The sequence below is a fragment of the Oncorhynchus keta genome, unplaced genomic scaffold, assembly GCF_023373465.1.
Source record: "Oncorhynchus keta strain PuntledgeMale-10-30-2019 unplaced genomic scaffold, Oket_V2 Un_contig_29610_pilon_pilon, whole genome shotgun sequence".
Lineage (NCBI taxonomy): Eukaryota > Metazoa > Chordata > Actinopteri > Salmoniformes > Salmonidae > Oncorhynchus > Oncorhynchus keta.
In genome coordinates, this window is record NW_026286640.1 from 23,752 (window position 1) to 37,155 (window position 13,404).

Consider the following 13,404-nt stretch of genomic DNA (forward strand, 5'->3'; position numbering starts at 1 on the left):
TATTAGATAGGCTATTATAATGTCTAGTTTCTGCTCTAGTCTATGCATCCAACAGGCAGCAGAGTTTATTACCTAGGTTACTGGGGGGTAACTAGCCCTCCCCTAAGATCAATGTCTAATTGCTGACACAAGAAAGCAATGTTTGGAAAATAAATGGTATGTGGATGAAGGTTATGCGTGGGCCAATTAACTATAAAGGGAAATAAATATCTACAGTTTACACTTTTTTTGTTATTTCACAAAACTTTGTTTTTAGAAAAGGGGCAACAGTTACCTCGGTAGAAGATGATCAATAAAATGTATTTATAAAGGCCTTCTTACATCAGCTGATGTCACAAAGTGCTGTACAGAAACCCAGCCTAAAACCCCAAACAGCAAGCAATGCAGGTGTAGAAGCACGGTGGCTAGGAACAACTCCCTAGAAAGGCCAGAACCTAGGAAGAAACCTAGAGAGGAACCAGGCTATGAGAGGTGGCCAGTCCTCTTCTGGCTGTACTGGGTAGAGAGGAACCAGGCTATGAGAGGTGGCCAGTCCTCTTCTGGCTGTGCCGAGGTGGAGATTATAACAGAACATGGCCAAGATGTTCAAATGTTCATAAATGACCAGCAGGGTCAAATAATAATAATCACAGTGGCATAGGATTTCACACAATTGTGTTAAAATCCATTTAATTTGTTTTATTTAGAAATTCTTTAGTAAGTAATACTTAAAAGCTAAATCTAGGTGTCTTCTTTGTATTATTTAATAGGTCCTCATGAGAGCCAGTTACATCATAGCGCTTGGTGGTTTTTGCGACTGCACTTGAAGAAACTTTCAAAGTTCTTGAAATTTCCCATATTGACTCTCCATGTCTTAAAGTAATGATTGGCTGTCATTTCTCTTTGCTTATTTGAGCTGTTCTTGCCATAATATGGACTTGGTCTTTTACCAAATCGGGCTATCTTCTGTATACCAACCCCTACCTTGTCACAACACAACAGACTGGCTCAAGTACATAAATTAACTTTTAACAAGGCACAACTGTTAATTTAAATGCATTCCAGGTGACTACCTCATGAAGCTGGTTGAGAGAATATCAAGAGTATGCAAAGCTGTCATCGAGGCAAAGGTTGGCTACTTTGAAGAATCTAAAATATATGATTTGTTTAACACTTTTTTGGTTACTACATGATACCATATGTGTTATTTCATAGTTCTGATGTCTTCACTATTTTTATACAATGTAGAAAATAGTTAAAATAAAGAAAAACCCTTGAATGAGTAGGTGTGTCCCAACTTTTGACTGGTACTGAAAATATAATTATTTAATTTTTTGGTTAAAGTATCAGTTTTTACGCCACCCAGTAGGTGGCGGCAATGGACATTTTAGGATGTAGTCTGTAAACCTTAAAGAAGAAGAAGCCCATAGACGACAGTCTCAAGATAAATGTTTCTTCAAAATGTCGAAACAACAGTTGTTGACTGTGTTTATAGCCAAGCGATTAATATCGGCAGCCGTGAACATATTTGGGATAGAGGAAAGGTGGATAGCCCAGTACCAGGAGCCACTAGCAGCAGTGACTGTTGAGATAATGGCGGCGGTGGAAACGACGATTGAACAAGAGCTCTCTAGTTCAAAGCAGGAGATTGAACGTCTACGGAGGCTTCTTCTGGAGTTGGGAGCAGGTTCGTAGATAGGTCTTAAAAGAGAGCGAGAGGGGGTGGGTTACACGGGTAACAAATAACCACCAGAGAGGGGCAGCTAGTTTAGCCCACAGCATGGCTAGAATGAGCTGTTTTTAAGCAACGCCGGTGTATTTCAGGGGAGAACGAATGGCCCTCCCAGGGAAGCCACCGCCCGCGGTACTGCCGGCATTGTTCGCTGAAAACAAGACAACCCATTATAGTGAATAGGAAAATGCCAATCTTCGTGTAAATAAACACATTTCGAAATGTGAGACTTCAATGGTTCTTTCAGCTCACTGGTTTTCTTGGCCTCAGTGCAGACTTGAGAGCTTTTTCGTGTCTCTGCCTGTGTCCTCCTTGATTTGAGGGTCTTTAACACAGGTTCCTCGCTCTCATCCACATGCCAATCCTCGTATAAATAAACACATTTCGAAAACAATTATTGTACCAATAAATGCTTCCATTACTCCAGATGTACACACAAGTTAAGGACAATTTAGTAGGTAATGGCAGCCTGCAGTACCCCACTGAGCAAGCCTGCAACGTCACTCTCTGGAGTAGCTGGAACGTCGCATCTTAATGCCGCGTTCAAAACAAATGGGAACTCGGAAAATACGAGTTCAAATCATGACGTCAGCGATCGGAAAGTCGGAGCTCTAGAAATGGATGACCGTTAAAAAAAAAATCGAGTTCCCAGTTGTTTTGAACGCACTGAAGTCGGATATTTCCGAGTTCCCCGTTTTAAACGAGGCATTAGTCTACATACGTTTCCCACATGAGAGGCCATCATAACCGGCTTCAAATGCGCTATTTAGTCTTCACATAGGAATTAATGGTGTCACGTGATCGATGGCTTTGTCTATTCAAATTGGCATTGGCGTATTTACGTTAGTGTTGCTTTGAATTGCTTTGCAAAAAAACCTGAACAGTCCACGGGAAGCCGGACGTTTAATTAAATACAATTCCATTTCCTGTGCCGGTGGGCTTGGACTTTTGGTCATTATAACGGGGAATTTGAAATAAAAGTATCTAAAGGAATATATTATTCAGCAGACTTTCAGTTAGCAGTTAAGCTAGAATACCTGTTTAACGTCCCATCTGAAAGACCCTACACAGGGCAATGTCCCCAATCACTGCCTTGGGGCATCAGGATATTTTTTTTTTAGACTAGAGGAAACAGTGCCTCCTACTGTCCCTCCAACACCACTTCCAGCTGGTCTCCCATCCAGGGACCGACCAGGACTGACCCTGCTTAGCTTGAGTGGTAAACCAGCAGTGGGATGCAGGGTGGTGTGTTGCTGGCCAACCACACATTAGGCTACATCACATTACTCTTATATAAGTAGATATCTAGCTAAGGCCTCTGGGATGTGATGTAGCCTAATGTAAGTAGATATCTAGCTAAGCCCTCTGGGATGTGATGTAGTCTAATGTAAGTAGATATCTAGCTAAGGCCTCTGGGATGTGATGTAGCCTAATGTAAGTAGATATCTAGCTAAGCCCTCTGGGATGTGATGTAGCCTAATGTAAGTAGATATCTAGCTAAGCCCTCTGGGATGTAATGTAGCCTAATGTAGTAGTAGCTAAGGCCTCTGGGATGTGATGTAGCCTAATGTAAGTAGATATCTAGCTAAGGCCTCTGGGATGTGATGTAGCCTAATGTAAGTAGATACCTAGCTAAGCCCTCTGGGATGTGATGTAGCCTAATGTAAGTAGATATCTAGCTAAGCCCTCTGGGATGTGATGTAGCCTAATGTAAGTAGATATCTAGCTAAGCCCTCTGGGATGTGATGTAGTCTAATGTAAGTAGCTAAGGCCTCTGGGATGTGATGTAGCCTAATGCAAGTAGATATCGAGCTAAGCCCTCTGGGATGTAATGTAGCCTAATGTAATTAGCTAAGCCCTCTGGGATGTGATGTAGCCTAATGTAAGTAGATATCTAGCTAAGCCCTCTGGGATGTGATGTAGCCTAATGTAAGTAGATATCAAGCTAAGCCCTCTGGGATGTGATGTAGCCTAATGTAAGTAGATATCTAGCTAAGCCCTCTGGGATGTGATGTAGCCTAATGTAAGTAGATATCTAGCTAAGCCTCTGGGATGTGATGTAGCCTAATGTAAGTAGATATCTAGCTAAGCCCTCTGGGATGTGATGTAGCCTAATGTAAGTAGATATCTAGCTAAGCCCTCTGGGATGTAATGTAGTCTAATGTAAGTAGCTAAGGCCTCTGGGATGTGATGTAGCCTAATGTAAGTAGATATCTAGCTAAGCCCTCTGGGATGTGATGTAGCCTAATGTAAGTAGCTAGCCCTCTGGGATGTAATGTCTAAGCTAAGCCTCTGGGATGTAATGTAGCCTAATGTAAGTAGATATCTAGCTAAGCCCTCTGGGATGTGATGTAGCCTAATGTAAGTAGATATCTAGCTAAGCCCTCTGGGATGTGATGTAGCCTAATGTAAGTAGATATCTAGCTAAGCCCTCTGGGATGTGATGTAGCCTAATGTAAGTAGATATCTAGCTAAGCCCTCTGGGATGTGATGTAGCCTAATGTAAGTAGATATCTAGCTAAGCCCTCTGGGATGTGATGTAGCCTAATGTAAGTAGATATCTAGCTAAGCCCTCTGGGATGTGATGTAGCCTAATGTAAGTAGATATCTAGCTAAGCCCTCTGGGATGTAATGTAGTCTAATGTAAGTAGCTAAGCCCTCTGGGATGTAATGTAGCCTAATGTAAGTAGATATCTAGCTAAGCCCTCTGGGATGTGATGTAGCCTAATGTAAGTAGATATCTAGCTAAGCCCTCTGGGATGTGATGTAGCCTAATGTAAGTAGATATCTAGCTAAGCCCTCTGGGATGTAATGTAGCCTAATGTAAGTAGATATCTAGCTAAGCCCTCTGGGATGTGATGTAGCCTAATGTAAGTAGATATCTAGCTAAGCCCTCTGGGATGTGATGTAGCCTAATGTAAGTAGATATCTAGCTAAGCCCTCTGGGATGTGATGTAGCCTAATGTAAGTAGATATCTAGCTAAGCCCTCTGGGATGTGATGTAGCCTAATGTGTAGATATCTAGCTAAGGCCTCTGGGATGTGATGTAGCCTAATGTAAGTAGATATCTAGCTAAGCCCTCTGGGATGTAATGTAGCCTAATGTAAGTAGATATCTAGCTAAGCCCTCTGGGATGTGATGTAGCCTAATGTAAGTAGATATCTAGCTAAGCCCTCTGGGATGTGATGTAGCCTAATGTAAGTAGATATCTAGCTAAGCCCTCTGGGATGTGATGTAGCCTAATGTAAGTAGATATCTAGCTAAGCCCTCTGGGATGTGATGTAGCCTAATGTAACTAGCTAAGCCCTCTGGGATGTGATGTAGCCTAATGTAAGTAGATATCTAGCTAAGCCCTCTGGGATGTGATGTAGCCTAATGTAAGTAGATATCTAGCTAAGCCCTCTGGGATGTGATGTAGCCTAATGTAAGTAGATATCTAGCTAAGCCCTCTGGGATGTAATGTAGCCTAATGTAAGTAGATATCTAGCTAAGCCCTCTGGGATGTAATGTAGCCTAATGTAAGTAGATATCTAGCTAAGCCCTCTGGGATGTAATGTAGCCTAATGTAAGTAGATATCTAGCTAAGCCCTCTGGGATGTGATGTAGCCTAATGTAAGTAGATATCTAGCTAAGCCCTCTGGGATGTGATGTAGCCTAATGTAAGTAGATATCTAGCTAAGCCCTCTGGGATGTGATGTAGCCTAATGTAAGTAGATATCTAGCTAAGCCCTCTGGGATGTGATGTAGCCTAATGTAAGTAGATATCTAGCTAAGCCCTCTGGGATGTGATGTAGCCTAATGTAAGTAGATATCTAGCTAAGCCCTCTGGGATGTGATGTAGCCTAATGTAAGTAGATATCTAGCTAAGCCCTCTGGGATGTGATGTAGCCTAATGTAAGTAGATATCTAGCTAAGCCCTCTGGGATGTGATGTAGCCTAATGTAAGTAGATATCTAGCTAAGCCCTCTGGGATGTGATGTAGCCTAATGTAAGTAGATATCTAGCTAAGCCCTCTGGGATGTAATGTAGCCTAATGTAAGTAGATATCTAGCTAAGCCCTCTGGGATGTGATGTAGCCTAATGTAAGTAGATATCTAGCTAAGCCCTCTGGGATGTGATGTAGCCTAATGTAAGTAGATATCTAGCTAAGCCCTCTGGGATGTGATGTAGCCTAATGTAAGTAGATATCTAGCTAAGCCCTCTGGGATGTAATGTAGCCTAATGTAAGTAGATATCTAGCTAAGCCCTCTGGGATGTGATGTAGCCTAATGTAAGTAGATATCTAGCTAAGCCCTCTGGGATGTGATGTAGCCTAATGTAAGTAGATATCTAGCGAAGCCCTTTCATCCATTGTCATTTGTCATTGTGGCCAAAGCAAAGAGCAGCCAACCTCCCAGCTAGATTCACTACTATATGCTGTTTGATATCCCTTTAGCCTCAGCAAATCAAAATGTATTTGTCACATACACATGGTTAGCAGATGTTAATGCGAGTGTAGCGAAATGCTTGTGCTTCTAGTTCCGACAATGCAGTAATAACCAACAAGTAATCTAACTAACAATTCCTAAACTACTGTCTTATACACAGTGTAAGGGGATAAAGAATATGTACATAAGGATATATGAATGAGTGATGGTACAGAGCAGCATAGGCAAGATACAGTAGATGGTATCAAGTACAGTATATACATATAAGATGAGTATGTAAACAAAGTGGCATAGTTAAAGTAGACACACGAGTGTATTTGGATAAATATGACATTTCTTTGTTTTTGTCAAACTGGCTAATTATTCCGTCTCCTTCTCTCCAGACCCCCAGCAGCTAACTGTCCCTGAAGAGGAGGTTCCCCCTGAGCAGCAGCACTGTGAGCAGGAGTGGAGCCCCAGTCTGGGGCAGCAGGACACAGAGCCCACACAGATTAAAGAGGAACAGGAGGAACTCGGGACGAGTCCGGAGGAACTCGGGACGAGTCCGGAGGAACTCGGGACGAGTCAGGAGGAACTCGGGACGAGTCAGGAGGAACTCGGGACGAGTCAGGAGGAAGAGCAGCTTCACAGACTTGAGTCTGATTCCACAGATGTTGTAGAGTTCATATTTACTGCTCCTCCCTGTGTGGAAAAGTACTCTGATCGGGACAGAGAGAGAGAGAGGGACTCTCTACCCACCAACACAACTGAACAGATCCAAACAGAACCTAATGGAGAGGACTACAGAGTATCAGAACCAACCAGTGACTCTCTGCTCCTCTCTGCAGTAAATCCACACTGTTCTGCAGCTCACAGTGAAATCATTGTAAGTGTGGATGAGGATGAGAGCGAGGAACCGGTGTTAAAAACCCTCAAATCAAGGAGGACACAGGCAGAGAAACGACAAAGCTCTCAAGTCTGCACTGAGGCCAAGACACCCAGTGAGCTGAAAGAACCATTAAAGTCTCACGCAAATAAGAAACCGTTCAAATGTCCTGTGTGCAGTAAACGCTATCAGACACGAGGCGGTTTAAAAACGCATCAGAGGATTCACTCAACTGAAAATAATCATCACTGCAAGAAATGTGGCAAATCATTTAACTTGTTGCAACAATGGAAGAAACATATGAAGAATCACACAGAGGAGGAATCACCGACGTGTCACGTGTGCAGTAAAAGTTTTAAACTACCAAACCATCTGAAAACTCATATGAGATGCCACACGGGAGAGAAATCCAGTCAGTGTCCGACATGTGAAAAACACTTTAAATCAGCGAAAGAGCTCGAGATTCACCAGAGAATTCACACGGGAGAGAAACCATATCGATGTCCGACATGTGAAAAACACTTTAAATCAGCGAAAGACCTAAAGAAACACCAGAGAATTCACATTGAAGATCAACTGTACCAGTGTCCAACATGTGAAAAACACTTTAAATCAAAGTACAACCTTAAACACCACAAGAAAATTCACACAGAAGAGAAATCGTATCGCTGCAATGATTGTGTCAAGTGCTACAGGACAAAGACGGGCTTAGAAGAGCACGTGAGGACTCACACAGGGGAGAAACCTTTTAAGTGTTCGGTGTGTGAAAAGTGCTTTACTTCAACAACCATTCTAAGACGCCACGAGAGAACTCACAGTGGAGAGAAACCGCACGGATGCACACAATGCAACAAACGCTTCCCTGTCAAGTCAGACCTGGTTAAACACATGAGAACGCACACAGGGGAGAAACCGTTTAGCTGTAAAGAATGTGACAAATGTTTCAGTCATAACATTAGCCTGAGACTGCACATGAGAACTCACACAGGGGTGAAACCGTACAGCTGCAAAGAATGTGGCAAATGTTTTTCTGTTAACAGTAACCTGAGAACGCACATGAAAATTCACACAGGAGAGAAATCGTTTTGTTGCCAAGAATGTGGTAAATGTTTCCGGCATAAAATTAGCCTGAGACTGCACATGATGACTCACAGTGGTGGAGAGAATCTTCACGGATGTTCTCAATGCAACAAACGGTTCCCCATCAAATCTCTCCTGGTTAAACACATGATGACACACACAGGGGAGAAATCTAATAGCTGCAAAGCCTGTGGCAAATGTTTCCTTCATAACATTAGCCTGAGACTGCACATGAGAATGCACACAGGGGAGAAATCATATACCTGCAAAGCGTGTGGCAAATGTTTCCAAAACAAGATGGTTCTGACGAGGCATATGAGAACTCACAGAGGAGAGAATCCATATAAATGTCCTCTTTGTGTCAGTTCCCTTATGTCATCAAATGAACTAAAACATATCTACTTGGGAGAGAAACCAGAGACCGACCAACCAGAGACTCCATCGTGCCTCTGCAGCGATTGTGGCAAACGCTTCCCAACGATGAAAACCCTGAGAGACCACACGAGGACCACACATGAAGAAAGAAGGCATCCGTGTTCTGTTTGTGGAGATTTCTTTATGTCGTTGGGTTCTCTTAAAGTTCACCAGAAAATACACACGGGAGAGAAACCCCACCAGTGTTCTGTTTGTGGGAAATATTTTGCATTGTAGTGATGGGAAGTTCGGCTCTTTTTACAGACTCTGATCTTTGACTCATTTAAATAAATAAAATAACTCCTCTTTCGACTAATTTCTTGAGAGTCAGTAATGCCCAGAGCACCAGAGCACGCAGGACCCCCTACCGGTCAATGAGGAAATGATTCTACAAGCCTCTCGTTCACAATAAGGGGCTTATTGGAGTCGTCATTTGTAAAAGTGGCTTTAAGCAATGTACATTTGTGGTTGCCATACATACAGAGGATATTATTTATTGATACCTTGTGGAAGGAGGTCTAGGTACGGCCTGACTAGATTGCCAAGGCATTCCGTCGAGTCGTTACAGAGGCTTGACTGCTGTGAGGGTAATATGCACAATATGGTTAGAGTGTAGGGGCGGCAGGTAGTCTAGTGGTTAGAGTGTAGAGGTGGCAGGTAGTCTAGTGGTTAGAGTGTAGGGGCGGCAGGTAGTCTAGTGGTTAGAGTGTAGGGGCGGCAGGTAGTCTAGTGGTTAGAGTGTAGGGGTGGCAGGTAGTCTAGTGGTTAGAGTGTAGGGGCGGCAGGTAGTCTAGTGGTTAAAGTGTAGGGGCGGCAGGTAGTCTAGTGGTTAGAGTGTAGAGGTGGCAGGTAGTCTAGTGGTTAGAGTGTAGGGGCGGCAGGTAGTCTAGTGGTTAGAGTGTAGAGGTGGCAGGTAGTCTAGTGGTTAGAGTGTAGGGGCGGCAGTTAGTCTAGTGGTTAAAGTGTAGAGGCGGCAGGTAGTCTAGTGGTTAGAGTGTAGAGGTGGCAGGTAGTCTAGTGGTTAGAGTGTAGAGGTGGCAGGTAGTCTAGTGGTTAGAGTGTAGGGGCGGCAGGTAGTCTAGTGGTTAGAGTGTAGGGGCGGCAGGTAGTCTAGTGGTTAGAGTGTAGGGGCGGCAGGTAGCCTAGTGGTTAGAGTGTAGGGACGGCAGGGTAGCCTAGTGGTTAGAGTGTAGAGGTGGCAGGTAGCCTAGTCCCCGGGCTAACAAGGTAAAAATCTGTAAAGGGTGTGGTCCCCACTAGGAGTCTAGTAAAGGGTGTGGTCCCACTAGGAGTCTAATAAAGGGTATGGTCCCACTAGGAGTCTAGTAAAGGGTGTGGTCCCACTAGGAGTCTAGTAAAGGGTATGGTCCCACTAGGAGTCTAGTAAAGGGTGTGGTCCCACTAGGAGTCTAGTAAAGGGTATGGTCCCACTAGGAGTCTAGTAAAGGGTGTGGTCCCACTAGGAGTCTAGTAAAGGGTGTGGTCCCACTAGGAGTCTAGTAAAGGGTGTGGTCCCACTAGGAGTCTAGTAAAGGGTGTGGTCCCACTAGGAGTCTAGTAAAGGGGGTCTAGTAAAGGGGTGGTCCCACTAGGAGTCTAGTAAAGGGTATGGTCCCACTAGGAGTCTAGTAAAGGGTGTGGTCCACAGGAGTCTAGTAAAGTGGTCTAGTAAGTAAAGGGTATGGTCCCACTAGGAGTCTAGTAAAGGGTGTGGTCCCACTAGGAGTCTAGTAAAGGGTGTGGTCCCACTAGGAGTCTAGTAAAGGGTGTGGTCCCACTAGGAGTCTAGTAAAGGGTGTGGTCCCCACTAGGAGTCTAGTAAAGGGTGTGGTCCCACTAGGAGTCTAGTAAAGGTGTGGTCCCACTAGGAGTCTAGTAAAGGGTGTGGTCCCACTAGGAGTCTAGTAAAGGGTGTGGTCCCACTAGGAGTCTAGTAAAGGGTGTGGTCCCACTAGGAGTCTAGTAAAGGTGTGGTCCCACTAGGAGTCTAGTAAAGGGTGTGGTCCCACTAGGAGTCTAGTAAAGGGTGTGGTCCCACTAGGGTGTGGGAGTCTAATAAAGGGTGTGGTCCCACTAGGAGTCTAGTAAAGGGTGTGGTCCCACTAGGAGTCTAGTAAAGGGTGTGGTCCCACTAGGAGTCTAGTAAAGGGTGTGGTCCCACTAGGAGTCTAGTAAAGGGTATGGTCCCACTAGGAGTCTAGTAAAGGGTGTGGTCCCACTAGGAGTCTAGTAAAGGGTGTGGTCCCACTAGGAGTCTAGTAAAGGGTGTGGTCCCACTAGGAGTCTAGTAAAGGGTGTGGTCCCACTAGGAGTCTAGTAAAGGGTGTGGTCCCACTAGGAGTCTAGTAAAGGGTGTGGTCCCACTAGGAGTCTAGTAAAGGGTGTGGTCCCACTAGGAGTCTAGTAAAGGGTGTGGTCCCACTAGGAGTCTAGTAAAGGGTGTGGTCCCACTAGGAGTCTAGTAAAGGGTGTGGTCCCACTAGGAGTCTAGTAAAGGGTGTGGTCCCACTAGGAGTCTAGTAAAGGGTGTGGTCCCACTAGGAGTCTAGTAAAGGGTGTGGTCCCACTAGGAGTCTAGTAAAGGGTGTGGTCCCACTAGGAGTCTAGTAAAGGGTGTGGTCCCACTAGGAGTCTAGTAAAGGGTGTGGTCCCACTAGGAGTCTAGTAAAGGGTGTGGTCCCACTAGGAGTCTAAGTAAAGGGTGTGGTCCCACTAGGAGTCTAGTAAAGGGTGTGGTCCCACTAGGAGTCTAGTAAAGGGTGTGGTCCCACTAGGAGTCTAGTAAAGGGTGTGGTCCCACTAGGAGTCTAGTAAAGGGTGTGGTCCCACTAGGAGTCTAGTAAAGGGTGTGGTCCCACTAGGAGTCTAGTAAAGGGTGTGGTCCCACTAGGAGTCTAGTAAAGGGTGTGGTCCCACTAGGAGTCTAGTAAAGGGTGTGGTCCCACTAGGAGTCTAGTAAAGGGTGTGGTCCCACTAGGAGTCTAGTAAAGGGTGTGGTCCCACTAGGAGTCTAGTAAAGGGTGTGGTCCCACTAGGAGTCTAGTAAAGGGTGTGGTCCCACTAGGAGTCTAGTAAAGGGTGTGGTCCCACTAGGAGTCTAGTAAAGGGTGTGGTCCCACTAGGAGTCTAGTAAAGGGTGTGGTCCCACTAGGAGTCTAGTAAAGGGTGTGGTCCCACTAGGAGTCTAGTAAAGGGTGTGGTCCCACTAGGAGTCTAGTAAAGGGTGTGGTCCCACTAGGAGTCTAGTAAAGGGTGTGGTCCCACTAGGAGTCTAGTAAAGGGTGTGGTCCCACTAGGAGTCTAGTAAAGGGTGTGGTCCCACTAGGAGTCTAGTAAAGGGTGTGGTCCCACTAGGAGTCTAGTAAAGGGTGTGGTCCCACTAGGAGTCTAGTAAAGGGTGTGGTCCCACTAGGAGTCTAGTAAAGGGTGTGGTCCCACTAGGAGTCTAGTAAAGGGTGTGGTCCCACTAGGAGTCTAGTAAAGGGTGTGGTCCCACTAGGAGTCTAGTAAAGGGTGTGGTCCCACTAGGAGTCTAGTAAAGGGTGTGGTCCCACTAGGAGTCTAGTAAAGGGTGTGGTCCCACTAGGAGTCTAGTAAAGGGTGTGGTCCCACTAGGAGTCTAGTAAAGGGTGTGGTCCCACTAGGAGTCTAGTAAAGGGTGTGGTCCCACTAGGAGTCTAGTAAAGGGTGTGGTCCCACTAGGAGTCTAGTAAAGGGTGTGGTCCCACTAGGAGTCTAGTAAAGGGTGTGGTCCCACTAGGAGTCTAGTAAAGGGTGTGGTCCCACTAGGAGTCTAGTAAAGGGTGTGGTCCCACTAGGAGTCTAGTAAAGGGTGTGGTCCCACTAGGAGTCTAGTAAAGGGTGTGGTCCCACTAGGAGTCTAGTAAAGGGTGTGGTCCCACTAGGAGTCTAGTAAAGGGTGTGGTCCCACTAGGAGTCTAGTAAAGGGTGTGGTCCCACTAGGAGTCTAGTAAAGGGTGTGGTCCCACTAGGAGTCTAGTAAAGGGTGTGGTCCCACTAGGAGTCTAGTAAAGGGTGTGGTCCCACTAGGAGTCTAGTAAAGGGTGTGGTCCCACTAGGAGTCTAGTAAAGGGTGTGGTCCCACTGGTCCCACTAGGAGTCTAGTAAAGGGTGTGGTCCCACTAGGAGTCTAGTAAAGGGTGTGGTCCCACTAGGAGTCTAGTAAAGGGTGTGGTCCCACTAGGAGTCTAGTAAAGGGTGTGGTCCCACTAGGAGTCTAGTAAAGGGTGTGGTCCCACTAGGAGTCTAGTAAAGGGTGTGGTCCCACTAGGAGTCTAGTAAAGGGTGTGGTCCCACTAGGAGTCTAGTAAAGGGTGTGGTCCCACTAGGAGTCTAGTAAAGGGTGTGGTCCCACTAGGAGTCTAGTAAAGGGTGTGGTCCCACTAGGAGTCTAGTAAAGGGTGTGGTCCCACTAGGAGTCTAGTAAAGGGTGTGGTCCCACTAGGAGTCTAGTAAAGGGTGTGGTCCCACTAGGAGTCTAGTAAAGGGTGTGGTCCCACTAGGAGTCTAGTAAAGGGTGTGGTCCCACTAGGAGTCTAGTAAAGGGTGTGGTCCCACTAGGAGTCTAGTAAAGGGTGTGGTCCCACTAGGAGTCTAGTAAAGGGTGTGGTCCCACTAGGAGTCTAGTAAAGGGTGTGGTCCCACTAGGAGTCTAGTAAAGGGTGTGGTCCCACTAGGAGTCTAGTAAAGGGTGTGGTCCCACTAGGAGTCTAGTAAAGGGTGTGGTCCCACTAGGAGTCTAGTAAAGGGTGTGGTCCCACTAGGAGTCTAGTAAAGGGTGTGGTCCCACTAGGAGTCTAGTAAAGGGTGTGGTCCCACTAGGAGTCTAGTAAAGGGTGTGGTCCCACTAGGAGTCTAGTAAAGGGTGTGGTCCCACTAGGAGTCTA

General features: G+C 45.6%; 1 protein-coding gene across 2 annotated transcripts; it reads left to right on the forward strand.

Annotated features, from left to right (window-relative positions):
* The first annotated feature begins 1,299 nt into the window (after positions 1-1,299).
* Positions 1,300-8,809, forward strand: LOC118383116 (oocyte zinc finger protein XlCOF6-like). 2 transcript variants are annotated; one of them, XM_052507449.1, is made up of 3 exons: positions 1,300-1,666; positions 6,522-6,663; positions 6,706-8,809. In XM_052507449.1, exons 1-3 carry the CDS (start codon positions 1,441-1,443, stop codon positions 8,732-8,734), a joined length of 2,397 nt encoding a protein of 798 aa, XP_052363409.1. In that variant the 5' UTR covers positions 1,300-1,440; the 3' UTR covers positions 8,735-8,809. The 2 variants fall into 2 exon arrangements, with proteins under 2 accessions (XP_052363409.1, XP_052363408.1); XM_052507448.1 differs by having other exon boundaries at positions 1,305-1,666; positions 6,522-8,809.
* Positions 8,810-13,404: the final 4,595 nt, after the last annotated feature.

Bases quoted from the DNA above. Each gene is read 5' to 3' on its own strand.
- LOC118383116 (XM_052507448.1), top strand. From the start codon at position 1,441: ATGTCGAAACAACAGTTGTTGACTGTGTTTATAGCCAAGCGATTAATA. The intron at 1,667-6,521 runs GTTCGTAGATAG...CCTTCTCTCCAG, and splicing joins TCTTCTGGAGTTGGGAGCAG to ACCCCCAGCAGCTAACTGTC.